Below are 27,559 nucleotides of genomic sequence, written 5' to 3' on the forward strand. Positions count from 1 at the left end.
TGGTTTCCCTTATAAATGTATATTACACCTTAATAGATAGCAGTACATCTCTGCTAAACTTTCATGTTCAGATTTCTTAATGTGCCTAAACAGTCCATTTACAATCCTACCTTGATCACAGCCTTCAGTAAGTATGTGGTAGCACAATGCCTCCTGACTCCTTTAAAGTCCTTTAACTCATCTGCTTCTGCAAACGGTTTTGATACGTTTGTCTGTGATTTGAATGCCACAGGCAGGAGTGCTGTAAAGCAGGAAGAAGCCCTTGTGATGCTTTCTAAGATTCACAAGAAACTATCTGTGGTTTATACTATCAGCTAGACTCCCTGCAGAACTAAAAGTGCTGTAAACAATATGGCAACTGGAAAACTTCACTGTTAAACCTGCATTGGAGTGCATGTGAGATTGTGGCTCCTGGCACCAGTGTGCCCAGTGCAAGGACAAAGGTTTTTCACAACGGCTGGAACTTCTACAGTCGATCTATGGATCACAACTGTTACTGGATAAAAATAACACTCCCGACAATGGAATTACTAGACCCTCAAAACCAGAAGCCCTACGCCCCCAGGGCTCATGCTAACATGGTGCCTGGCAGTTCCAAAGAGCGGGATTTGACAACGCTTCAGCTGATGCTAAAATACACACAAACCTCCCTGCGTCCCCGCCATGCAGCGCGAGAAGGGCTGGTGCTAATGGCTCAGGGAGCAGGTCTGTGCGGGGACCCCAGGGCTCTCAGAGCAGGGCAGAAAGGGCAGGGCTCACGCTGTGCCCCACAGACTTCGCCAGGAGTCTTTTTCCATGATAAAGTGGGGAGTCTCCCCTAGGGTGACCAGACAGCAAGTGTGAAAAATCGGGACAGGGGGTGGGGGGTAATAGGAGCCTATATAAGAAAAAGACCCAAACATTGGGACGGTCCCTAGAAAATCAGGACATCTGGTCACCCTAGTTTCCCCCCCAACCCCAGTGGGGGGGTTCTCTGACCCCCCTCCCCAGGGGGACGTCCCCCCATCCCCTCCCTTCCCCTCCCCCTCCCGGACAGGGGAGCAGCCTCTCTGGGATTGCTGGGGCGAGAGCCACTGGGCGCACTGGTCCCCCCCGAGAGGTGAATTAAAGGGCCAGACCCCCCCCCCCCAATCTCTATGGTTAGTGGTGGCTAGAGGGGACGGCGGCAGCGCGCCAGCTCTCCGAGGGTCATGCCGGGGTCAGGGCCCTTCTTCCTTTCGCGGTGCATGCCGGGCTGTTGGCGGAGCGGCGCGCGCGCGCTTCCGCCCGGGCCTTGCTGCTGCGGGTACCGGGGCTGGTTCCAAGATGGCGACGTCTCTGGGCTCCAACACCTACAACCGGCAGAACTGGGAGGACGCGGTAAGGCCTGGCCCCGGGGGGGGGCTCGGGGCCTGTGGCTCCAGGGCGAGGCGCCTCCATTCTCCCGGTGTGGGTTTAGCCTCCCTCTGCGGCCCGGCCCGGGGAGCCTGGAGCGGGCGGGGGGTCCCCCGGGGCAGGGGTCGGAGATGGGGCGGGCGGCGGGGCGGGAGGCTCTCGGCCAGGGGCTCTCTCCCTAGGGGGTGCAGGGCCTTGTTCCCTGTTCGCGGCCGCGGGGTGCTGACCCCGTGTAACTGACGGACGCTGACAGAGCCCACGGGTCCCCCGGGGTGGCTGGTGTCCACTCCGGACAAGGTGGGATCTTACCATGTATTTGGGAGAGCGTCCTGCTTTTTAAATAAAACGAACTGGCTGCGGGTGCGTGGCTCTTCACCAGGCTTCAGCTAGTAGCTGGTTGGGGCATGTGGGGGGGCCGTTGTCCCCCCACTTTGGGTAGCCAGAGCTTGACATTAGTACTGGCCAGTCCAGCATCTTGGAGCTGAGAGAAGCGGACTGCAGAAATGTTGCTGTTGAATGGAGAGGGAATCTGAAGTGAGCGCTGAGATTTAGTCCTCCTGACTATTTTTTTTTTCTCCTCCTTGAGGCAGGACTTCCCCATTCTGTGTCAGACATGCCTTGGAGAAAACCCGTATATCAGAATGGTATGTGACTGTGTCGAGTCATTGTCCTTTAAGGTGTATGGTGAGACTAGCTACTGAACCTCAGGCTTAAGGGACTAAAAATGAGCTCAGTCAAATGAGGCAAGTAGGAGATGCCAAAATGCATACAGGCGTCTGCGTGCTGCTTCTTGGCAGCAGAACATAGATTCATAGATTCTAGGACTGGAAGGGACCTCGAGAGGTCATCAAGTCCAGTCCCCTGCCCGCATGGCATATGCACATAGGGGAAGAGGACTAGATTTTGGGATTGGCCGAGGGCATGGGGAACACGATAAAACAAATCAAACAATCAAAAACTTGAGCTGAAGTCAAGACGGCTTGTCTAATGGTTAAATCTTAAGAGATGGGATAAACATGGGTTCTATCACAACTTTGATGATGACTGTCTTCTTGACTTAGAGAAATGCGATGCACTGAAAGGTTAAATGACTTGCCCAAGCTTTAAAATGTGCTTTACTATCATTTGATGAAGGTTGCTTGAATGTCCTTTAAATCCTTGTTCTTTTACCCAATGCATTGACATCTTCAGTGGAAGGCTGTGTACCTGTCACCATTCCATTTTGTTTTACCTTTCCCAACACCAAGTACAATCATGTAGTGTAGTCTCATTTTAAACATCCACCTTTCTCCACTCGCCTCTCCCTAAGCACACTTTAGTCTTTATGAAATTCTAATGAGCTATAATTTTTAATGCAAATATGGTCTATGTTTCAAAGATCGATAGAGGATTTATTTTTGTGTTACGGATCTCTGGATGTTTTGTCATTGTTTAGAAAACGGATAGTAAAAGCCGAAGCTGGGGGGTTGCTTTGAAAGATTTAAAAATATTCTATTGAATATTCTGCCATCAGAAAAAATAGAAGGGTTTGGAAGTGATTTTCTCCCACTTACCTTTCAAAGGCTCTCCGGATTAAGTGAAAGCCATAGGGTCAGACATCTCCAAATGCAACCACCACAGAGAGTAAATATGCAGAAGCTGTGGTGGTACCACATGTGGATGGTTGGGTGGAAGAGAGGAAAGCACTAGAGTATTTTCTAAGGCATGTAATGTATGATCATAGCATTGACTAGTATCTTGTGAGTTTTTTTAGTAACTCTCATTTGATTTTATTCCAGACCAAAGAGAAATATGGAAAAGAATGCAAGGTATGTTTGTCTTCATTGTAAGAGTTGACTTCTGGGCTAGCTCATTAGTTTCCATTTAGGATTAAGATATAATGCTGAAAATATCAGATAACAATCCAATAGATAGCTTCAAACAATTGCTTATTCTTGTTAACACTTTAAGGGTTGGATTTTGCAAGCTCTTGAGCATGTGAATGCCCTGATGCCTACAAATACTTGACATCGGTTAAGCTACTGGTGTGCTCACTGCCTATCATGCTGACCAATGTTGTTGCATTGTTTCCTTGTATACTCCCCCATCTCCCTCTATCCATCTGTAGTCTCTTGGCTTACCCTTAGATTGCAAGTTCTTTGGGGGCAGGGACCATCTTCTTTTTTTTCTCTTTCTCTGCAGCACCTAGCACAATTGGGTCCTGGTCTGTGACTAGGCCTCATAGGTGCTACAGTAATAAAATAATTAATAACTCTAGTCTTGTGATTTATCCATGAAAGTCAGTGGGGCTTCTTCTCATGTGAGTGAAGTTACTGATGATGGTACATCTTTTCAGGATTGGACCCTTAATTATTAAATCTTAAAAATGTTTAGGGTTATTTCCTTTATTTCACTATTTAGTCTGGTTATTCACGTAAAAAAAAAAAGTTTGGAATTGTTCAGATTCACTTTTGTTTCTAGTCATTTTCACTCAGTCTCTTGCAAGAGCACAGTGCTCTAAGGTTCAGGTTTCAAACCCTGTAAGAGAATAATTACACCCAAACAAAAATAACCCAATCATCTAGTTATACAAATTCCTTCCCTCTCACCCCAGGAGTGTGTGGTGTTGCTCTTTAACCCCATCCTCCTAGTGCAGTGTTTCCCAAACTTGGGATGCTGCTTGTGTAGGGAAAGCCCCTGCGGGCCGGGCCGGTTTGGTTACCTGCCGCATCTGCAGGTTCGGCCGATCGCAGCTCTCACTGGCCGTGGTTCGGTGCTCCAGGCCAATGGGAGCTGCTGGAAGCAGCACGGTCTGAGGGACATGCTGGCCGCTGCTTCCAGCAGCTCCCATTGGCCTGGAGCGGCGAACAGCGGCCAGCACGTCCCTCGGCCCACGCCGCTTCCAGTAGCTCCCATTGGCCTGGAGCGGCGAACTGCGGCCGTTGGGAGCTGCGATCGGCCGAACCTGCGGACGCGGCAGGTAAACAAACCGGCCCGGCCCGACAGGGGCTTTCCCTACACAAGCGGCGTCCCAAGTTTGGGAAACACTGACCTAGTGGATTCACTGTATCCATAGGTTGGCACCAAAAGATGCAGTGTTCAGCACTCCTGGTGGGAAGGTTACTGACACAACTGTTTCAGAAAGAGTAGAGTGGGCGGGAAATGAAAAGTCATCTCAAAAAGGTTTGAACTTAAATCTGATTCTCTACTTAGTCTGGATTTATCAGTTGCTGTTACTCCAAAAAAATCTCATAACATGGTGGTTAATGCTGGACTGGATTACTATTAAATTTATTTAATCAATCTAGCATTTTCCTGTTAAAAATTAATTTCCTCTTCACTTTTGCCTTGGCAAATGGGTGGTAGATGGAACTTGGCTTTCCTCTGGATCTCAGTAACTCCGCTGTCAGCAAATGGTTCATGCTGGGTATCTCTGAGACAAGCCGGCCTTTGTGTTTCAAAAAGGAGAAAGCAAGAATCTTTAGTGATATCCCTTGGAAATGTAAAGCAGAATGCCTTGTATTGACTCCAGTGGAGGAGTTAAAATGTATTGTTTCCCTCTTTTCCTCCTTCCTACCATCATCTCCTTTTCGTTAGGAAACCAGACTGATGTACTGAGAGCCAGCTCCCCTTCCCCGAGTCCAGTATACAATGGAAGTAGAAACGTCCTCCCCACAGAGACTGTATGCATTATTTCAGAGTAAGGCCATCCTTTTCTGGGCCTAAATGCCTGTGGCCAGATGGACTGGGTCTCTTGCAATCCCAGCAAGTATATAATTTGCAAACATATCCTACAAATTAGCTGTAATTATCCTTTAGTGACAGCTCTTTGAACTAAGTGGAAGTTCTCTTTGCCTTGTGCTCTGAGCAAAGTTGTGTGAGTATTCAAATCGTTGCAAGAAAGTCCAGCCAAAACTTTCTTCTCCTGTCAAAATGGGGCAACCAAGAAAAGATTGGGGTTTTTGAGTTGTTTGCTTGAATTTTTACATATTAAGGTAGTAACGTTAGGCAGGTGATAAGCCTCTAGTAGTAGTTGAGTTTCCATAAGAATTTGAATGCTAGTGTCAATGCTGGCTGCAGTTAGTGGTACAACTCACTGCTCTCTTTGTCTTAGATTTGTGCCAGGCCCTTCACAGTGTTTCGCTGGTGCCCAGGTGTTCGAATGCGCTTTAAGAAGACAGAAGTGTGCCAAACATGTAGCAAGCTGAAGAATGTGTGTCAGACCTGCCTGCTTGACCTGGAATATGGTGTGTAGCTGGGGTCAATTTACCAAAAACTGGAAGTACAGATTGAGACTTAACTCTGCTTGTCTCCTGTCTCTGCATAGTTTTAATACATCTCTAAATAAATGTGTATCTCCATGACTGTGCGCCTAGGGCATGGAGATGCATATTTATTTAGAGGTGTTTGTATGAGAGAGAAGTTGAACAAATTGACTACGACCTCTTCTAGGATATACCAGAAGGCACATCTATATGCCAAATGGTGCTCCTGTCTGTGCATAAACTTTCCAGCTCATTAAAGACTAAATCGTGTCTAATAATTGTATCGATTCTAAAATAAGATCTTCCCATACACACTAGTGCTGTGATGTGATTGTTTGTGTTCATACTACTGAGTTGCTATGAATTTCCAAGTGTGTTTGGACTTTGATACCAAATGGATCTTACTCTAACTGTAGAGAGGATTAGAATCTTGACATTGCATGCTTTTGTTGCTGGCAAGAGTGAAAATAGTTCCATTAGTGACACTAGATGTAGGATGAGTTATATTTGTGATTAACTGAATCCCACTATTCAAATATGTTTCAGTAGACTATGCAGAGGCTTTTAAAAAACTAGACAAACTTTCAGTCTCATTCAGTTCACCGTTCACGGCAGGTGAAGTAATACTATCCAGAGGTTATTAATTAATGCAGTGTAAAACAACGAATCAGTACAGATTTGACTGCTCTTCAGGACTCCTATCTCTGAATACAGCTACCTTAGTATGTTATAATAACCATTTTTGGTCTTTTTGCTTTCAGTTAATATTAATTTTGTTTTTCCATTTAATTTTAGGTCTACCTATTCAGGTTCGAGATGCAGGACTCTCTTTTAAAGATGACATGCCTAAATCTGATGTCAATAAAGAATATTACACCCAGAACATGGAGAGAGAAGTAAGGAATGCATTTGTAACAGAATCTGTTGGTGGCTTATTTCACTTGTGCTGTAGATGAAATGAACTAGATAATCAGACAAACCAGAAAGTTTTCAAGATTATGTGCATCAATTTCCTGTCCCAAGCAATGAAATATGCATTCTTTACCTACTGCTTAGATTTCGAACTCTGATGGCACAAGAGCGGTTGGTGCTCTAGGAAAAGCTACTTCTACCAGTGACATGTTGCTTAAACTGGCTCGGACCACCCCTTACTATAAACGCAACCGACCCCACATCTGTTCCTTTTGGGTGAAAGGAGAATGCAAGAGAGGGGAAGAGTGTCCCTACAGGTACAGTTTTGTTTGAAAAGCTAACATGTTCATGTAATGGAAGCAATGCAGTGTCTTCATAAGCATTTTTGCAGATGTTGCAGGAAAAATTACATAAAAACAGCCACGCTGGGTCAGACCAACGGTCCATGTTGCCCAGTAGTCTGTCTTCCGATAGTGGCCAATGCCAGGTGCTTCACAGGGGATGAACAGAACAGGGCAATCATCGAGTGATCCATCCCTTGTCGTCCACTCGCAGCTTCTGTCAGTTAGAGATTTAGGACACGCAGAATGGGGGGTTGCATCCCTGACCATCTTGACTAATAGCCATTGATGAACCTGTCCTCCATGAACTAATACAATTCTTTTTTTGAATGCAGTTATACTTTTGGCCTTCACAACCTTCCCTGGCAATGAGTTCCACAGGCTGACTGGGTGTTGTGTGAAGTAGTACTTTTGTTTGTTTTTAAATCTGCTGCCTATTAATGTCATTGAGTGACCCCTGGTTCTAGTGTTATGTGAAGGGGTAAATAACACGTTCTTATTCACGTTCTCCAGACCATTTATGATATGACCTCTGTCATATCCCCCTTTAGTCGTCTCTTTTCCAAGCTGAAAAGTCCCCTCTCTTTCTAATCTCTTCTCGTATGGAAGCTGTCCCATACCCTTAATCATTTTTGTTGCCCTTCTCTGGACCTTTTCCAATTCTAATGTATTTTTTCTGAGATGGGGCAACCAAAACAACACACAGTATTCAAGGTGTGGGCAAATCGGTGATTTATATAGTAGCATTATGATATTTTCTGTCTTATTATCTGTCCCTTTCCTAATGATTCCCAACATTCTGTTCGCTTTTTTGACTGCTGCTGCACATTGAGCAGATGTTTTCAGAGAACTATCCACGACTTCAAGATCTTTCTTGAGTGGTAACAGCTAATATAGACCCCATCATTTTGTATATGTAGTTGGGATTATGTTTTCCAAGGTGCATTACTTTGCATTTATCAACATTGAATTTCGTCTCTGTTTTGTTGCCCAGGTTTGTGAGATTCCTTTATAACTCTTCACAGTCTGCTTTGGACTTAACTCTCTTGAGTAATTTTGTATCATCTTCAAATTTTGCCACCTCACTGTCTACCCCTTTTTCCAGATCATTTATGAATATGTCAAACAGCACTGGTCGCAGTATAGATCCCTGGGGGATACCACTATTTACCTCTCTCCGTTCTGAAAACTGACCATTTATTCCTACCCTTTGTTTCCTGTCTTTTTAATCCATGAGAGGAGCTTCCCTCTTATCCCAGAACAGCTTACTTTGGTTAAGAGCCTTTGATAAGGGACCTTGTCAAAGGCTTTCTGAAACTGAATGTTAACTTGACATATATCACCAGTGAATTAATCCCTTTGCCGCAAGATCTTTCTTGATCATACTGTGTGTATTCAACAGTGAGCAGAAACATCAATCACCATAACAAATGCAGCTTTTCTCTTACGTTGTTCATTGCCTCTCTTTGCAACATCAGTCCTTGCAGCAGAAAATACTGTCCCACAGTCAGTGATCTGAACATATCTCAGCAAGTAACTTCGTTTGAAATCTGGCTCTTAAAATTTCACGGAACCTTGGTTGAGCTGTCCGAGCTGCTATTTGTTAAAACTCTAAGTGGCAAATGCTATAATAAATTAATAAGTAATTTGAGTTCTTCGGGCTCTTTAATTGTTTCATTCTGGTGTGATTATTTGAATGCTGTTAGTCCTCAGATAGCCTTTTAAGGAGAAAGGTGGCTGTTGCAGTCGTGTTAGTCTGGTGCAGTTGTAACAGCGCAATGTTATGAAATGCTTTGTTTACTATACTTTAGACACGAGAAACCTACAGACCCAGACGATCCTCTGGCCGATCAGAACATCAAAGATCGTTACTATGGTATTAATGACCCTGTAGCTGATAAGCTTCTGAAACGGGCTTCAACCATGCCTCGTCTGGACCCACCTGATGACAAGACCATTACCACGCTATATGTAGGAGGCTTGGGAGATACCATCACCGAGACTGATCTGAGGTACATCGGTACATCTGAGTTCGCATTTGCTTTTCAGCTTGATGCCTTGATAACTGAGAATTAGCTTGCTAAAGTTTTCCTAAGATGCTTGTCACGGTGTTCATCTTTAGCAAGCATTTTGTTGAGGTTGCTGTGCCTGAATGAGAATGAAGGAGGCCGTTCATCCCTTGGTTATGCAGCCCCTTCATTTGTCCATACCAGTCAGAAGTGAGTGACCGCTCTTGTTCACTTTTCCCTAACAAGAAGCTGGCTAATAGGTCTATTTAGAGGAGTGCAGAATTCCTGGAGGTGGGAATACGGTTAAGTCTAAGCAACATCTTGTGTGCTGTGTTTAAATTCTTCTCTTCCACCTCCACCAAAAATCCCCCCAAAATGTATCATTGCTGTTAGTGCCCAGAGGATCCCATTTTGCACATTTACAATTGAAATCCCCTGATCTAACCTCCGTCCTCCTAATTCCTGAATTCTGAAGAAACCCCTGTTAGAGCTTGGCACTGTTGCTGCATAATTGTATGTAGGGATTAAAGGTCTGTGACAGGCATTTCCCCTCTTTTCTAACACTGGATTTGAATCGGTGATATAGAGGGGAAAGGGTGCTTGTCTTCCAAGGGTGTGAGCATGTGAGACCTTTAATGTATTATGTTTTTATGGAGAAGAGGAGCAGAATCCAATTTTGCTGTCCTTTCCTTGCAGAAATCACTTCTACCAGTTTGGGGAGATCCGGACGATAACCGTGGTACAGAGGCAGCAGTGTGCATTCATCCAGTTTGCCACACGGCAAGCTGCAGAAGTGGCTGCTGAGAAATCCTTTAACAAGCTTATTGTCAATGGACGCAGACTCAATGTCAAGTGGGGGAGGTGAGCAAGTGGGAGAGGAAGAGGGGAAGCATTTATTTCCTTTTTGGAGGTTTTCCTCTGGATATTGTTTTGGGAGAATCCACTTTTAACTGAGCACTTCAGAGTCATGTACTGTTCCTTATTCAACTCAAAAGCAGTCTTGGTGCCTTAGAACAGAAGCCAAGTGTGTAAAAGACCCAAATATTTACTGGGTTGCCTGTCTTTTGGTGGGGAGTGAGGTGTTGGAAGGTAATTGGCATTGGGTCGCTTTGAGAAATTCTATTTTGGGGTGGGTATGCTGCTGTCTGAAAAAACAGCACTAACTCCTTTCGTGCCAACTTACCAAGTCCCTGCTGCTAGCATTCTGTAAGCTCTTCATCCTTGGCCTGAAGCAGTGGGTCTGGGATTGGTGACGTAAAACACTCTCTTGTGAGGGTCTGCCCACTCTGTCACCTCCCTCTTCAGTTCTAATGCTTTTGGCTTTGATTTCAGGTCCCAAGCAGCAAGAGGGAAAGAGAAGGAGAAAGAAGGTACTACAGAATCTGGTATAAAGCTGGAGCCAGTCCCAGGACTACCTGGAGGTAAGGGAAATGGTTCCATACCAGTGACTGCCCTCTCAAACACAGAACAGCAGGTCACTTGCTGCCACGAGGCAGAACAGAGTTACACTTCTTAGTTTGCTCTCTCTACCATTGGGAGCTGGGGCCAGTAGGGCAGCTGCACATTCCACTCTCAGAGCAGTTAGTGAACCTGGGTTCGAATAAGAGCGGGCTGGAGAGTCTTGTATTTATGGGCAATGAAGGGATCTTTGGCTAGAAAGAAATTCAAGGTGCCTCAAGGCCTTTTTTACAGGATGATTGAAAAGTTACAATGGTTACAATAAAGGCACTTAAATAATTGAGACCTTCTGTGGCATAAGCTCTGGTTGTGTGTTCTTGAGCCATTCAGTGTCATCTGTTGGGCAGGCAATCCCAGTTGTTTAGGATAGAGGGGAGGGATAGCTCAGTGGTTTGAGCATTGGCCTGCTAAACCCAGGGTCGTGAGTTCAGTCCTTGAGGGGGCCACTTAGGGATCTGGGGCAAAATCAGTACTTGGTCCTGCTAGTGAAGGCAGGGGCTGGACTAGATGACCTTTCAAGGTCCCTTCCAGTTCTAGGAGAAATTTTAAATTAAAAAAAAAAAATTGATTCAGGTGGCTTTTTGTTGTGGAAGGGTCAGAGCCTGTGGAAGGGATCACGGCTGTTACTCTAGAGGTTCACTGGCATCCTGCGTCTGTTAGATACACACTGCTAACAAAGTTCCTGTCAGGAAACCTGGTTGCAGCCATTCCCCTTAGGGCCAAGGGTGGGTACTTGCTTATATTTTGCCTGCTAGCTTTCACCAGTAACCAAGGGATGTTTGTGTCTTGAAGCTCTTCCCCCTCCTCCAGCTGCAGAAGAAGAGGCGTCTGCAAATTACTTCAACCTACCTCCCAGTGGCCCTCCAGCCGTGGTTAACATTGCCCTGCCCCCACCTCCCGGCATTGCTCCACCCCCACCTCCAGGTAATTCCCTCCCCCTTCCCCCTCAGTGGGGAGAGGTAGAACTATGTCCTTTACCAAAGAGGCCTGGAATCAATCCCTACTTGCCAGATTACCTACTAGCCGGTGCCCTTGTGTGGTACCTACTAAGCGCGATCTGGGTTTATGAAACAGCTTGTGCTGTAGAACTGGCTCTGTTAGACAGAACTGCCTGTGGGGTAATATGTTCTCTGCAAAATTCTGCAGTACCCAGGAGAATCCCATAAACTGTGCTGAGGCCCACCCTGCTTAGCTGATAGGGACAACATGGGGTTTACATGGCTAACTTTTAGGAGTGACTCTAAACAGACAGAACGTTAGTGTCAATATTTGACTGTTTGTATATTCAAAACGTGAAGCCTTTTCCCTGTGGAACTTCAGGAGGGTTGAGTTTGTCCAAATGCGCTGGATGGTCTTGTTACCCGAATACTTCTGGTATGCTCAGTAGTGAAAACAAAACGTTCAGAAGTTCATAATATAATAGGGAGCAGGGGAACAGCACTTGCAGAACTGGAATCTGCACTGTCACTGACTAGCAACATGTCCTCAGCTGTTCATTATGCTGCCAGAAAGGTTAAAAGGGAGTAAATTGGGATTCCTCAGGAATTGGTGAAGGAGGAGAGGGGGCACCCTTTCCATGGGCTCAAGTATGTTTTGCTTATCTGGCTTGAACGACAAATAGGCAACAGTAAAATACTTCATCAGGACGCCTGGTAATCTGACACTTGTGTTCTGTGTCTACAGGTTTTGGACCACACATGTTCCACACTATGGGGCCTCCACCTCCCTTCATGAGAGCCCCAGGCCCCATCCACTACCCTTCTCAAGATCCACAGAGGATGGGTGCCCACGCTGGGAAGCACAACACTCCCTAGCACCCCATTGACCTGTTCACCGTTTGAGTAGATGTCATTTTTTTGGTTCCCATGGTAGCATAATATGTTCAGCTGTGGGCGAGCTGGAAACTAAGCCTTGCTTCCTGCTTGCACGCACAGAGCAAGCTGAGCTCTGTTGTGTTGCCATTAGCTAATCTGGTCATTCATATAACCTGAATCATTCACTTACTATCGTGGGTGGGTGGGTGTGGGGGAGGAATGTGGAGAGACGTGATCTAGAGGGTCCATGAATGAATTGTACTAGAATTACAATCCCATCAGTGTATTCAATTTTGCACATTTTGAAATAAATTTGTCTCCTGGGAAAAAAACACACCTTTAGCCGCTTTGATAGCCTCAGCAAGTTCCACCCTGGAATGGATTGGAGTCTCTTGTGCAGACTTAACTGGAGATTTTCCTAGTAATATTCATTCCGGAGTCAAATAACTAGTGATTCATCATTGAAAAAAGATACCAGGTCCTCTAGCACTAAGCCAGAATTCTCCAAGATAACACTGAGGGGAAAGGAAACTAGCATCAGGGGCACAGCTTCCAGGGATTTCTCCTTCTACTTACTGTGACTTTTTTTCCTCTCTTTTTTGGGTTGCTTTTCTTCTGATTGTGAGAAACTGGAGAAGCCTAAGCCCCTATAGTCAGTCAGTTACGTGCTAGGTAATGCATACAATTCCCCTACTGCCAATTCCAGCATGACCCAGACAGATGCTCAAGCAGCCATCTGTTTCATATAGGCCAGCTGGGACCTTCCTGCCCCTCACCTTGGGGAATGAACATTGTTACTGAAACTGCCAGGAATGAGGCAGCAGTAATACTGCAAGCTCATCCAGTCTGAACTATCGCTTTTGTGGCCTTTGTGTAAAATGGCTCTCAACCTGTGAAATGGACCAAACCATTTTTCGTTTGATAGGTTGTGTGATTCTTTTTTTTTTTTTTCTTTTTTTTTTTTAAGAGCTCTGTGTTCAGCATTCACCCTGGAGCATCTGTTCTCTGTATAAAGTCTGTAATTTAATACAGTGCGTAGGGGTCCAGGTGGGGGGTTTTAAAGTACCAAAGTCTGTTGCTTTGATGTAACTGATCTGTAGATATGTTTTGGTAAACAGACACGTGTGATGAGAGAACTCCTTATTTACTTGGTTTTGGTTTTTTAATTAAAATGGGCAGATTTTCCAAATGTTTGGACCCTGCTTCCAGAGGCAAAATGTGTCTGAGTATTGTCTGACCTTGTTTGGCCGAGCCCTCTGATGAAGAGTGGCGTGAGATAGCGAGAGTACAGCCCCAGTTCTGCTTCACCACGCTGCACTTTGGAATGCTTAGGTGCGTTGTGAAGTTCTGACGTTGCAGGCACCATGTCGGATCTTGCATAGGAGAGTACAGTACTCTAGGGGGTGCCCTTGGTTAGTGCACTGGCCTTTCCTCTCTGGAGACTTGGGTTTAAACTTGGCATAGGTTACAGGGAAATGAGTGTTGCTGGTCTCAGGTTTAGCCCTCAGTCAGTAAAAATATCAAAATACAGCACAACTGGGTACCGTTCAGCAGCTCCCAGAATAGCCTGTTATAGGACAGGCTTTTGACAACCCATTGACAGATCTGTGCGGGGGAAGCTGGCACAGCACCTGTTTGTACTGGGCTTGACTCAAGCCAGTCAGTGCCTTATTCTGCAAGCACTAATTTGACAAGTATTGAACGGAGACAAGTTTTCAAATGTAGCTGATTTATTTTCTGCAACCAGATTTCTGAATGTAAACATGGCCTCCAGCTCACAGGCAAAGGGGAGGGAGATGGGCTCAGAGCTGGACAGTACTTCATAGGCATAAACCTTTAAACACGTAGACTGGCTTTTTTTCTTGTTCGGTTTGCCCAGGTGTGCTTCTGGGGGCGGGCAGAGGAATGCATGTTCCCCGTGTGAGTGTTGCATTGCAGTGGTGAGTGCCCCAGGTTGTAATTAACTGAGGTGCATGCTTTTCCTCTGGATGGTCTCGTTGGCATTACAAACACAGTGGTTGTATGTTACGTTATTTACAAATAAGGCAACCTTTTAAAATTGCACTTTTACCAGCCAGGATACAAAATTACTTGCCTAGCCTAACCACAACAATGCAAAAATATATCTATTATTACTCACCCATTCAAAAAGAAAACAAGACCAGTTTTGCAAGGTTACAGTACGATTATCGTCAGACTTTGACAAAAACAACTAAACAAATGTAGAAACTGCATAGTTGACCTGGAGCTTTTCTATTAGCCAGGGTGAGTGGGAGTGTTCGGAACATACATGGATTCTGCTCTGCCCTTTTTTTTGGGTAGCATTCTTCCTTTGATGGATAGCTTTGTTTTATATACTGTGCTTGTGTGCATTCAGAAGGCTGTGGTCAAAACACCCTTGTTGACCACTTTCTGCATGTGTTGCATGAAGGTCTTGCTTGCCATCGAGGTGTTCGTTATGTAGGATGTCCTCTCTTCCCTAGTGGGACCCCATTAATGTTTTTATCAAGCATTGATTTGTATGATCAGCTTGGCAAGTACTTCAATACAGAATCATTGCTTTTTGGGGCTGCACCAATTGTGTTCTGCATCTTAAATTGGCAGGCTCTGATCCTGACTATTATTGAAGTAAAAAAAGAAAATCTGAGCACATCAGGCCCTCTGTAGATCATTGTAATCAAGTGGTGTGAATATGAAAACCGTGGTGTGTAACCTCAGACAGCAAGTTGTTAGAGGTAGGAAAGGAAGTGTAACACACCAACCAGTAGCTAGCAGGGAAAATGGCATAGGTTCCTGATTCTCCCAGTGGGGTATTGGTGATCTCAAGCACTCCCCTCCTTTATATGCAGTACGCGTTTCTGCCTGACAGCCAGCCCCGCACACCCAGCCCAGGGTTTGGTTTCTTAGCAGAGTTGGATGTAATTTCCTTTCACATGCTATCTCCTTATGTGTCAGAAAGCCATTAGTAACTTATTTCACCCACATTCCCCGATTACCACACTGCCTTATCATCCCCCACCCCCCGCCATCTCAACCAAAATTACATTTTTACAGCACTGCCCTTAAGCTGGGATTTCTCTGAGCAGCCACCACCTGTCACTGCTGGTGTCAAATGTTTCAGCAGAACAATTGCAAGGCGACTTGATGTGATGACAACTGGCTCTTCTGCCCTTTGCCACAACACTGGAGCGAGGACAATGTGTCTGCTCCAATCGGACTGTTCCGTAGTATAATGATGGATGTGGAAGTTTACTGGAATCCCCTTGTTTTATCAATGAGAACTTGGCTAGTCAATAACGGACCACCTAGGAAAACCTTGTAACGGGGTAGCCCAGGAATGGCTCTAGATGTGAGCTTGCTGGGGGCTGTGTGTGGAAGTGGATGACCTACTGTGCCACTGAGCAGTCACAGGGTGCACGGGTAAGAATATCAACTCCCCTTTTCTGCTGTGCTGAGGAGTACCTCTACCAGCGATTTAAAACAAAGCATGATTGAGCCTAGCAGATAAAGCATCTGTGGGGTAGGAGAGGGGAGTAAGATTACATTACAGCTCTTCTGTCTCTGGTAAAATCCGTACCCAGCCCTGGGGTGCTCTGTTAAAGCTGGGTCTATTCCAGGCAAGCTCCAAGCTGTTCGGGGTGTCTGTCTGAGCCTCCATCTCCAGCCCAGGCACAGTGAACATGTCATTGAGTAGCACGCCACCAAACGGGGTCGGAGTCCTGCATGCACAAAGGAAGAAGATTTAGCCTTTTCATGGGGGTGGGGGTGTACTTCTCTCGGGAGCCACGGCTGGAAGGAGCCCTCGGGACTAGCTGCTCCTTGAGCATCCAATTGCAACCTTGTCATCTAGCAAGAGCCCTCAGTTGCCACCCCGTGTCATGAATGGCAGCTGTGCTCCTCCCAGCCACCATAATCCCCCCCTACTCTGTCTGTTTTCCCCCAGCCCCTCAAAAGCTTCACCTCTAGACTGAGCCTCAGTCAGCTAGCCCTCGTCCAAACTCCTGCAGAGAGACAGGGGCGCTGGTCCCACTACCTCAGCACCCTTGGTTGGGATGGCAAGGTAGAGCTGGGACTCAGCCCCCACAGCTACTCCACCCCACTTCCCCTTAGCAACCCTGCCAGCCTCCAGGTACGTGTTGAACAAGGAGAGGCATGAGAGAGACCCCACACAAGAAAGGTCTTGGGGCAGCAAGTCCTATCCTCTGCTCTCCTTTGTAAAGCAGAGTGAAGCCTCTTAGGTGCACCCAAAGCCTTCTGGAAGGGGCTGCAGCTGCGTTACCCCCACCTCATGATCAATGCTGTCGTACATCTCTTAACAATCAACCTGCTTTTGGCACCAGGACAGCTTCTCTCGGAACATGACGAAAGGGAGCTTTTGTGCAGTGGCTTGAGCTGTCATTTGTTCCTGGAGAAATGATACAAGGGCAGAGGTGTATTCCCGTGGAGCAGCTAGGGTTGTGCTGAATGTTAGGTCTTCGTTTAAGGCAGAGCACTGTTTTGGGGGCAGCGGTAAAGGCTGACTGTGGGGTGTATCTGCAAATGTCTGCTTTGGAAAGCATGCTCTGGTACATTGTCTAGTCTGTTACTCGAGTAACGTGGCATCGTGTCTCAGCAGCGTCCCAGGGATTGCATGTCTGAGCCCCGCTTCTGGGGGAAGTGTGGATGATGAAGGCTTGTTCCAGAAATGCTCGGTTCCCCCAAGGAGTATGTGGCAAGGTCGTTCTCAAAGCCTTGTGTTACAGCTCACGTAGGGCAGGTACCATCTCTGCGAGCCTCTTCAAGGTCTTTCATCACCCCTCTGCATTTTGTAAATAAACCAGCCTGCTTGAATTCAGTCATTGGAGAGGTTGTGAACTTTCCACTGGTCTATTACAAATGTGAAATACTCCAGGGTTCATCTTGCTTCATAGGCAGGATTTCTGTCTTCTCGCTTAATACAAAAGGCAGCATCCGTTTTGCTAACAGCTTTGGGTTGGATTTGTTTGGGGTGGGAGGATAAGATCAAATGAAAAGAGGTGATTTTCAAAATCAGGACCTTAGATCCACAAGGATCACATGTTTTTTTAACTCAGTTGAAATCTGAGGTCTGTAAATTCAGCTTCCCGGCACTTTGTGCCTCACTGAGGAGTTAAAATGGAGGTGAGAGACTTGGCGTTAAATTAGCATCTAGCTGTATTAAATGTCAGTTTAGGGCTTTAAATAGAAGAGCAGCAGTTCAGAGGGGAAATAACAGGGTGAAGCTAGGCAGCCTAACACATCATCTAGAAACATGCCCCTTTGAGTTTCTGTCCAGAAATAAATACTGAGCCCAGGGCCAAGAAACATGACCAGCCCGAGAAACTAAAGAACAAGTGACTGCAGCACCTCCCCCATCCTTTACAGCGTATGACTGATGGAGCTGGGGACGGGAAACATTCTAAATACTTGAATACGTTGGGTGGTAAGGAAATAACAATAGAAACCCCTTGGCTTTTCCACCCTTTGCTTCCGGCTGGCAGCATCACTTCCACCGTGGCCTTGCTTTCTGCTAGCTAGCTCATGTGCTTCCCTGCTAGTTACACCGTGTCTGGTGTGGGAGGGGGTTGGCGAGTCCCTCGCTAATATCTTACATTTATACAACACCTTTCATCTCCATAACTTCCTGCATAACTCATGCAGCCACCTTAGGGTTCGAATAAGGCAGCTGGTTAATGGGGCCCACCAACATTGTACAGCAGCTTAGGGCAAGAAGTGAGGAGGAACTCCGCATCATCTGAAACTGTAGCAAGAATTCAGCTAGGCAGGATGTAATTATTCAAACAGCAGTTTGGCCAGGGGACCAGGGTGAGCCCCAGACCTACGCTCATGAAAAGGGATTTTTGGATCCTCAGTGACCAGAAGGGGTCAGGGCCTCGGTTTTATGATTCAGCTAAAAGATGTTGCTACGTAAGTTCAGTGCCCCCAACTCCAGGCTAGGTTCCTTGTTCTCTACTGACTGAGAAGTGAGAACGCTTCTACTGGAACCCCACTCCTGCTGTCTGCAGAACCCGGGATTCCCTTGGCAGTCTCCCATCCGAGGACTTTACAAACCCAGCCTTGTTACATAACAAAGAGGAAGGTTAACTCTTGCACGGAGTGCCTGGAGCTGCACCCTTTGCTGGAGCCACTGGTAGAAGAATTGTGAAAGTTCAGTCTCCAGTGTGTGGCGGGAAGGAATCAGGTGACTTTTTAGCACCTTGCATAAGGATTAACCTAGTGTCCTAGCTGCTTCTGCAGCTATCTGTCACCTTGTGAAAACTAGCCTAGCGCATGAGCTGTCACTTAGCGTGGCCATGGCCTAACAGGTGTGGGACGGAGACTGCTCTGAGCATAGGTGCCAACTTTGTGGTTGCTCCATGGCTCAAGCACCCATGGAAAAAAAATAGGGGGTGCTCAGCACCCACCAGCCTCACTGGTTCCAGCCGGGGCTGGCCGCCGGTCAGCTGTTTGTGTCCCGTTGCAGAGAAGTTCAGGGTGCCCCATCTTGGTTTTGTGCTGCCTGAGACCCCTGTCCTGCCTAGCCTTTCCCAGGGGCGGTTGCTACAACAAGCAGCTAAAATGGGGTTGCAAGAAAAGTTGCAAATAGCAGCTCGTAGCAAGGTCTCCAGCCACCTTTTCATCCCCAAGCCTGACCCGGGCCCCAGGCCGAGTCCTCCATCAGCTCAGAATCCCCAGCATATCCCAGCAAACATGGTGGATATGTCAGGTGCCCGTTACCTGTTGAAGCTCCTCAACTCGAAGTGGCTGGGTTTCCTGGGCAGTTCAGGGAGCTGGCTCTTGCTCTCCATCCGGTAGTCCTCACTGAAGAGGAATTCCTGCCAAGGGGAACAGTAGCCCTTGGGGATGGCAGTGAAGTTGAACTTCTCCGGTGGGACGTCCTTCAGCGGTCCAGAGTAGCCTGCGTTTGGGAGACAAGGCTTTTGGTACTACAGCAGACCTGCAAGGTAGCAGCCAGCCAGCTTCACTGGATCGTCAGGCCTGCCCGGGACTGTCCTCGTGTGGACAGGACCTCTCCCCTCTCATGGGAAGGGCTGGGAGAGCAGTGGAGCTGGCTAGGACATGTTTTTTCCCATGAAAAATGTAGAGAAAAACTAATTTTTTTTCTTTTTATCAAAATGTTTCTTTTGTCCTATCACCGACATTTCAGATTGTTGGGGTGTTTGGTTTTTTTTTGACAAATACCTGAAAAAATTTGGCAAAAATGTATTCGTTTAAAAAAAAAAATCATTTTTTTTAATCCAAAAACCCAACTCTTTTTCCATTGAAAAAAACACTTTGGCAGACAATGCCCAGCCAGCTGTAGTGACCAGGTTACATCTCTGCAAGTGACATCTGTGGGGAGGAGGAGGAGGGGAAAGGAGGCTTTCCTTGCCACATGGGATGGCTGTTCTCTGATTGGTTATGGGTGGGGTTCTCATGTTCTGCCAGTGGGAATCATGGGGGCCACACGCCTTCTATTGATAACAAGTTCTGCAGGTCCGGCTCCTCGTTACTTCACTGAGGTAGCTCCGTCATGGTGTTCTTTTTCTGTGGGCAACTCCTTACCTGGGGCCAGGGACTCGGGATTGAGGGCTTTACTCATTTGTAGGACTTTGTTTGTCTTCTTGGGCACTTTGGGAGGGGTCCCCTGGCCTGCTGCTGCCACGTGAAGCTCAGTGCGATAGTTCTCCTGGCCCTGGGCAGACTAGAGAAGAAAGAGCAATAGGAGAAGGCTGTGGACAGGGCACCAGGAGAGGTCTGCTTCGCTTTGCCCCTGACAACTGAGGTAAGGTCTTGTGGAGAAGATGGAGTAGCAAAGGACAGGGAAGGAGACTTAGTCACGTCTCCTGAAGGGTGATCGCTTTTTATATTGCACTAGCTAGAGCCAGGCATGGCGTGGCCAGGTGCGGTGCAAGAACTCCCCACATGCACTTCTGCTAGCGCGCCTTAATGCATTGCTGCAGTATCCCCTGCTCTGCTAGCCCCAGAACTTCACACGATTCCACCAGTGGCCCTCAGTGAGGACCTACCGGCCCCCTGTTTTCTAATCTTTGGTCCTTTCCAAGACACTTGCATGGTGAATTTGTGATGAACTGCTAGCATCTTGGAGGAAAACTACCACCTTGCTTCACTTTTGCCTGCCCCCGTGAGATTGTCAACCCAGGCCTCCAGCCGTGGAAGGATACTTACGGAGGTTGGACCCGTGGGGCTCCTGCCTCACTCAGAAAGAAGGAGAAAATGAAATCCGGGTGAAATACGCGTACCTTCATCCCAACTGAATAGGCCAGCATGCAGAGCAGGCCCCAGAGGGGCACTTTCCAAAGTGCCTTGATGCAAAGAGCATGCAAGCACCCTGCTGTAGGGGGTAACAGCAGCCTGCCAGCCCCCTCGCGGCCCTTTCCAGCATGTCCTTGCTCAGAGAACGCAGGGAAAGTGACAGGACGCCAGGCAAAGCACTGACCTACAGCTGCCAATGAGGCTACTTCAGTAACCTAGCTCCAGCCCAACTGGCTAGCGCCATCCACTGCTTCTCTTTAAATAACGGTGCCCCAGGGACACTCACCAGCCACGCGTCCGGTCTTCCCGCCAGGTCCCCCTCAGCCGCGCCGTGCGAGCCACCTGCTGCCATCCTGCTTGAGCTCTGCGGAGGGCAGGGGGAACGACGTCACTCTCTGAGGGGAGCAGGCCCCACACGCAGCCCCAGTGCTGTCAGCAGAAGGGCCGGCGACGCACATGGTTTCAGAGTCCCGTTTCCTGGCTCTGCCAAGGGGATCGTTTCCACGGACACTGGCAGTGCCCTGTGGTGACAGCCCGGCTCTCCTCACAGCTGATGGCGCATGGGCCCACAACAAAGATGGCTGCCTCCCCCTCACACTCCTTCCCGTTAAAACATGCCGTTACAATAACTGCGCAGGGCTTCCTGTTAACTCAGGGATCCTCATATCCTGGGCTAAGAGGGGCCCTGGTAGGCCAGGGTGCTGCCGTAACACGTGGGTGTTACAGCTCCCCCTCCGTGCTGATCTAGAGGAAACAGCTTTATTACAGCCCTCCTCCATTTCTAGAGCTTCAGCTCAAGCTGCAGCAGCTCTTGTCCTTAGCTCTGGAGGTCCCTGGACTGTCAGCCAAGAGTGTGACCATCATGTGACCCAACACGGTCAGCTGAGATTTGGGTTCCCATCACGATGAGGCGACTCACAGCTCTGTAGCCAGTAGGATGCTCCAAGATGAACTTCTGCACCCGCTTCTGCCTCTGTTGGAACAGCTGGGAGCCCCTGTTTGTCTGCAGAGACAGCTCTTCCACCATCAGATCCTGGGGGATGCTGACCTTCTTCCCCAGGTCCAGCTGGGGGACTGAGGACACACACACAGCAGGGCAGTGAAAGCACAGGTGTTGCAATAGGGGGTTAGGCTCTGAGCGAGGGGCCAGTGGCTGTGCATGGGGAGCCGGGAGAGGCGAGGAGAGGGTTTGATTGACTCAGCCCCTAGGAGTGACAAACATCTGGCATAGCTCTGCAGGGCCCATCAGGCTGGTTCAGAAACTGCACTGATGGGAGTCACATGCAGGCAAAGAGGTGGGGACCAGGGGGCCCTTGGGGAGGGGAATGAAAAGGGAGGATAGTAAGGGGATCCTGGTGCTGGGAAGGGCTCAGAATAACCTCTAGCGATCTGGGGTATGGGCCCCATTAGTGTTAACTGACAATGTACCGTTCGTTCATTTGGAAAGTCCAAGGAGGAGACCAGTAACATTAATACCCCTGAAGTCCAGGGGATTTTTGCCAGTGTCTTCAATGGGAACTGGATCAGCCCCAGTGGATTGCATGCGGCACCCTGGGGCTACGTCGTTAAGTCAGTTTAGCACAAGGCATCTCTTACCATCTCCCATCATCTCCATCACGATGGCCATCGCCTGCTTTTTTCTCTCTCGGGTGTGGTCCGAATGCATAATTGGGAACATCTTCTCACCTGGAAAAGAAGCAGAAGCCCAGCAGGGCAGACCCTGGCTGCTACTCACACGTTACCCCCAGTGTGCCAATTGCCCCGTCCCTGGGAAGAACTGATCCCACGTGCAGTTCTGAGGTTCGTGTGATGGCTTTTTGCAAATGGTTACCCTGGGGCCCAGCTTTGCTCCCTTTTGGAAAATATGCACAAAACCAGAGAGAATGCAGCTGGAAAAAGGGGGTTTCTCTTCCGCCTTATGGTCATAGGAACTGTATCATGCCACCACATCACCCCAACTTCACTGCAAACATCTCCCATTCATTTCAGGACCAGCTCTCCATGTCTCTAACACTATAGAGCTGTTCCAAGTGACCACATCCTGGCCCTCTGTGCTCTCCTCCCCGTTCTCCTCACTATTCTTGGATTAGCTTCTCTCCAACCCCCTCACACGCTTCGCCATTGCTGGTGCGAGAGCCTTCTTCTCCACAGCTCCTGCCATCTGGTGCCGTCTCCTGCAGCAACTCGCCATCTGAAATCTCTTTGCTCCCTGCTCATGCCTCTTAATTCTGCCCTCCGTTGCTGGCTTTATGATTGAGCCACTTAATGTATTCCCCAGGCCAAGATTTTGCACCAAGGCTCTCTGTCCCTGATACAATGCACCGGCCTGCATTAAACTCTGCCAAGCACTGTGGGGGGCTGTCTTGTACAAAAGACGCTATTCAAAATGTACAAATTAAGGTTGCATTGCATTGTATGCTGAGCTTTCTGAGCTCAGCTACCCCTCTGCTTAGGCCCTGAAGCAAGAGCCCTTGTGACTGTTAGATTAGCTGGCTGGTGCCACGTTTATTCATAAGCGTCTGCTCCTTTATGTTTAATTTTGCTGTGACTTAATGCCTTGCAGTGGTGAGTTTCTCAAGCTAATGAAAATGTTGCATGTTTCCTTATATGTATTTTAGGGCTGTATTCTACCCTAAGTCATGGTACAAAACCAATGCTTGGAGCATGGGCAGAATGGGGATCTATGATTTGATCGACCAATCATATTTCTGTGCCATCTAAGCCTTTTAACTTGTACCCTCCTGAAGCCAACAAGAAGCTCAAATCAGTCACTTTTGCTCTGTTTGCAAGTCAGCCTCCAGGAAGGCCCTCACTGGGCGTTTCTTTAGAGAGGAAAAAATAGTCCCCATCTCATTCCTCCCCCCACACCACCCCTGTAGAATCACAGACTCATCAAAGTGTCGGGCTGGAAGGGATCTCAAGAGGTTCTCTAGTCCATCCTGCTGCACTGAGGCAGGATTAAGTATACGTCTCCCCCCGTGTGGTGCACGAACGGAGGGGGTCCCCCTGCCTGAACGGGGCAGCAGGCCAAGTTAGCAGCACCTTGCTCTGCTGTGTGGGTTTCACTACAGAGACCATGTCTGCTCCTCGCTGCCCCCTGAGCTCCCATTTAGCCACGGTCTATTTTAAGCTCCTGACCTTGGTAGAGCGGGGAGTTGTAACCCTGATCCTTTGGGCAAAGAGGACAGCGCCTGGTGGTTCTTGGGAGCTGGAGGGCTAGGTCGGGAGATGCTGGGCTCCCCTTAGGAGAGTCCGATGGGAGTTTAAGGCCCTGCAGGTGCAGCAGAATTCCTAGCAAGCGTCTCTGCTACAGCCATAACAGAGAACCGCAGGGGCTGCTTGTACAGGGAAGGGGGGAGTTGATACTCCCGATATATGGCAGCTCCTCTAGGACTCGGTGACCCAGCGGGACATCCTCATCCCATTGAAGTCAATGGGACTTTTGTCCTCGCTTTCAATACAGCCTGGATCCCCACCCCTCAGCGATCAGAGGACACACAGCTTCCCCACCCCTAGCACAGTTTGAAAGGGTGAACTGGCCTCCCCACCCGCAGTCATGCGGGGTCCTTGCCTGGCAAGATCTCTGGACTCAGAGTGGGTTCGTGTTCCACTCCCTATTTCTAGTGTCGCCAAGCACTGGCGTATGGGTTTGCCATTGCCCCTCCAGAGCCCAGGCAATGGGTCTGAGAGAGCTCCTATTCACCCTGCCCCATTATCCAAGAACTAGAGTCACTCCATGGAATTGAAAGGCAGCAAATATCAAGCAACTGACAGGAAATGCTTTGCTCACCACAGCCTGTGGAACTCACTGCTGCAGGGTATTATGGAGGCAAATACCCCATTTCCAGCAGGCTCAATGCACAGCCACGGATAAGATTAGCCTCTGCAGCAGCACTAATAAGGAAACATTACAAGACACCTCATGCTCCAGGGTATCAGCTGATCACCAGCTGGGTGCAGGAACAAACTTCCCCTCCAGTGCAACTGGGGCCTTTCGGGGGGTGTTAGTCTCTGCAGCATCCAGTCTGAGCCACTGTGGGAGGCAGGGTATGGGGCGAGATGGCCCATTGGCCTAGCTGTGCATGTGAGTAGCCATTTCTCTGTAGTGTAGCCAACAACTCCACAGCGCTGCCCCTACCCCCCCCAGCTCCCATGTCCTGGGCTGCTGCCCATCTTGCCCACAGCAGCAGCTCCCTGAGAGCTGCAATGCCTGCTTTGCTAGCCCCCATAAGGGGGTTCCTCAGAGCCAAGCTGAATGCACCTAACCACCTCCCCAGCCCTCCCTCTTCCTCGGGCTCAGGGATGGAGACCCCCCCATGCCCAGATCTGCTGCGTGGCACTCAGGGAGCCAACCGCTGGCGTGGCGGCTTCTCACTGTGGCTCCTCCACGTCCATTTGCTCATGTCACCTGCACTTGTGTCTTTTCGATTGTAAACCTCCCAGGGCTGGGAGGGGCTAACTCTGGGTCTGGGTTTGTACAGGGCCAAGCACACTGGGGCCCAGGCCCAGCCCCTACCGAAATAGATGTGGGCAATAACACTCCCAGCCCAGCCTGCTGGGGTGGTGGCTTTTCCTCAACACCCAAACACACGAACGCAGGTCAAAGCCCTCTCCTGCCCAGCTATCAAGATTCTCCTCACCAGCACCAGATACCCTGTCCTATTTATAGGGCCCTACCAAATGTACGGCCATGAAAAATGCGTGTCAGACCATGAAATCTGGTCTCTCACTGGGAAATCTGGTCATTTGTGTGCTTTGACCCTATACTATACAGCTTTCTCAGGGGAGACCAGCATTTCTCAAATTGGGGGTCCTGACCCAAATGGGAGTTGCAGAGGGGGGTTGCAAGGTTATTTTAGTGGGGCCCGCGGTATTGCCACCCTTACTTCTGCGCTGCCTTCAGAGCTGAGCATCTGGAGAGCGGTGGCTGTTGGCTGGGTGACCACCTCTGAAGTCAGCGCCCTGCCAGCAGCAGCGCAGAAGGGTGGCATTACCATACCATGCCACCCTTAAAACTTCTGCGCTGCTGCTGGCAGCGGCTCTGCCTTCAGAGCTGGGCTCCCGGCCAGCAGCTGCCACCCTCTGGCCACCCATCTCTGAAGGCAGGGCAGCAAGGGTAGCAGCACGACCATCACCCCCCCAACCTCGTGACCACCCCCACAACTTTTTTTTGGGTCAGGATCCCTAGAATTACACTGTGGAATTTCAGATTTAAATAGCCGAAATCATGAAATTTACAATTTTTAAAATCCTATGACAGTGAAATTGACCAAAATGGACCCTGACTTTGGTAGGGCCCTAACTATTAACTCTCCAGGTTCCAGCCCCAAGTGAGTCTGAGCTGAGCCAGCTACACGGAGGCTAACAAGCGGCTGGGGGAAGACAGCCTGCTCCTCATGGGGGTCAAACTCCAGTGTGCTGCTGAGTTCCCTCCTGCTGCTGCTGAACGTAGCAATTCTCCCTGTCCCGTGCTATTCCCCCCGCCCCCCGAGTTCAGAGCCCAGCTCTTCGTACCTGACTGTGTGACTCCTCGGACACTGTCTTGCTGCGATGCTGTTAGATGAAAGGAGCTTTCCCGCTGCGCCCGCTCCGCCCAGGGACTAGGCCTGGGTTTGGGATTCCTTAACAGCTTTCACAAACCTACCCCAGAGCCCAGTGTTTGCCGGTAGCCCCTGTGTCTTTCTTACCCCCTCTGTGCCTTGCTCGCACTCAGCCTGGACCATCGCTGAGATTCCTCGGTCCTAATCCATGTTACATCAGACATTTATTTCTGGCTGAGAAAGGGGGTGGAGGCAGCACAGACCCTGGTGAGCCAAGCTCCAGACCGTTAAGAGCATGCACACACACACACACACACTCGCTCATGCTCAGGCATACAAAGCCATATGTGTGCACCCAGGTAAGGAGTTTACACACAAATGCATAAACATGCCCGTATATATGGAGGCATTAGCGATTGTACAGAACTTCAAAGACAGACAGTGCCAGGGAAGTGCTAAATGCCCTAGCAGGGGATACAAATGAATGCAGGCATGAGAGAAGGGAAGCTAGAGGCTTTCTTTAATAATGCCTGGGCAAAGGGGTATTTGATTAAAATCAAAAGCAACCCATTTACGATAAATACAGGGAAATACTCTGTTATGCGCTTCTTATTTATTATCATTATTTTTGGAGCACAGAGCACTTTGCAAAACATAGAGACAGAAAAGGCCCCCTGCCCCAAGCTGTTTACTCTAGAATTCAAATGAAGGGCACAATAAAATCTGCGGAACTCATTGCTACAGGATATGGTGGTAAACAGTGCAGTTCACAAGCGTGTTAGCAATTTAGAGGGGTACGAATAGCATCTGCAGGGCCAGTAACAAGAATCAAATTACAAGAGGACACAAACTTCACAGATCAGGCCTAAGCTGCTCACCAGCTGGGGTCAGGAAGAGTGGCTCCCACGCTTGGCCGGGCTGTGGGATAGCACCGCACAGTGAGGTGCAGGCCTGGAGCTTCCTCGAGCATCCCATTGGCTGCTTTGAGCTCTTATTTAGACTCACATCTGTGTAATAATACCAAGGGGAGGGGGGGGGGGGTTCTCCAGCTCACAATCCCCTCTTGAGGAGCCTTTTCAGTCCAGTTTGTAGGAGGCGAGAGCAGGAAAGACCCCCCATACTGCAAACATACCTGCTGCCATTACTGGTTGAGAAGCTCATGCCCGCCAGCTCTGAGCTGCCTGATGGGGCCTGGCTCCTACCTAGCCCGGCCGGAGGATCTGTCCATTCCAGCCAGCTCAACTCCAGCCTTCCACCTCTAGGGACATTGGGCAAAGCTTTTCCCCAGCTGCTGATACGGGTTCAAATCCACCACTGGCTCAATTGACCTGGTGGCCTATGGCCCCCACAGCTCCCGGTGGCACTCACCCCAGCAGCCAGCGCCAGCGGGGGATTATTTCCCTAGTGTAGATGAGATTCCTGTATCAGCCCATCCCCCCTGTGTGGGGCTCTGACACTGACCATTCAAACAGGGAGCAGCTGACTAAACCCAAATGAATTGGGGGGGCGGGGAAGGGGGACTCCAGGGGGGGACACACAATGGGAGATGCTCATTCAGCTTTGCTGCCCCCTGGTGGCTGTTCCTTATCACTG

The 27,559-nt window shown here is 48.7% G+C and overlaps 2 protein-coding genes across 5 annotated transcripts; one reads left to right on the top strand and one right to left on the bottom strand.

The window, feature by feature from the left end:
• The first annotated feature begins 1,235 nt into the window (after nt 1–1,235).
• RBM22 (RNA binding motif protein 22) lies at nt 1,236–13,369 on the top strand. Its single transcript, XM_054037427.1, has 11 exons — nt 1,236–1,359; nt 1,965–2,018; nt 3,153–3,182; nt 5,468–5,600; nt 6,414–6,514; nt 6,675–6,847; nt 8,683–8,883; nt 9,577–9,741; nt 10,213–10,301; nt 11,131–11,262; nt 12,022–13,369. The coding sequence occupies exons 1-11, from the start codon at nt 1,306–1,308 to the stop codon at nt 12,150–12,152; spliced, it is 1,263 nt and encodes a 420-aa protein (XP_053893402.1). The 5' UTR covers nt 1,236–1,305; the 3' UTR covers nt 12,153–13,369.
• Nucleotides 13,087–26,129, bottom strand: MYOZ3 (myozenin 3). Of its 4 annotated transcripts, none has more exons than XM_054037428.1 (7): nt 25,941–26,129; nt 22,023–22,112; nt 21,346–21,500; nt 20,713–20,790; nt 19,716–19,854; nt 18,888–19,068; nt 13,087–15,871 (listed from the first exon to the last, which is right to left on the bottom strand). In XM_054037428.1, the coding sequence occupies exons 2-7, from the start codon at nt 22,102–22,104 to the stop codon at nt 15,697–15,699; spliced, it is 810 nt and encodes a 269-aa protein (XP_053893403.1). In that variant the 5' UTR covers nt 22,105–22,112; nt 25,941–26,129; the 3' UTR covers nt 13,087–15,696. The 4 variants fall into 4 exon arrangements, with proteins under 4 accessions (XP_053893403.1, XP_053893404.1, XP_053893405.1 ...); XM_054037430.1 differs by having other exon boundaries at nt 15,790–17,082; XM_054037432.1 differs by having other exon boundaries at nt 15,790–17,272.
• Between the last annotated feature and the right edge of the window lie 1,430 nt (nt 26,130–27,559).

This window comes from Malaclemys terrapin, chromosome 8 (assembly GCF_027887155.1).
Source record: "Malaclemys terrapin pileata isolate rMalTer1 chromosome 8, rMalTer1.hap1, whole genome shotgun sequence".
Classification (NCBI taxonomy): domain Eukaryota; kingdom Metazoa; phylum Chordata; order Testudines; family Emydidae; genus Malaclemys; species Malaclemys terrapin.

Excerpts from the sequence above, each read along its gene's own strand:
- RBM22 (XM_054037427.1), top strand. The coding sequence starts at position 1,306 with ATGGCGACGTCTCTGGGCTCCAACACCTACAACCGGCAGAACTGGGAG. Across the intron at positions 1,360-1,964 it reads GGCAGAACTGGGAGGACGCG|GACTTCCCCATTCTGTGTCA; the intron begins GTAAGGCCTGGC and ends TCCTTGAGGCAG. Across the intron at positions 5,601-6,413 it reads CCTGCTTGACCTGGAATATG|GTCTACCTATTCAGGTTCGA; the intron begins GTGTGTAGCTGG and ends ATTTAATTTTAG.
- MYOZ3 (XM_054037428.1), bottom strand. The coding sequence starts at position 22,104 with ATGTTCCCAATTATGCATTCGGACCACACCCGAGAGAGAAAAAAGCAG. Across the intron at positions 20,791-21,345 it reads ATCCTACTGGCTACAGAGCT|AGCTCAAGCAGGATGGCAGC; the intron begins GTGAGTCGCCTC and ends TGCCCTCCGCAG. Across the intron at positions 15,872-18,887 it reads GAGTTGAGGAGCTTCAACAG|GACTCCGACCCCGTTTGGTG; the intron begins GTAACGGGCACC and ends TTGTGCATGCAG.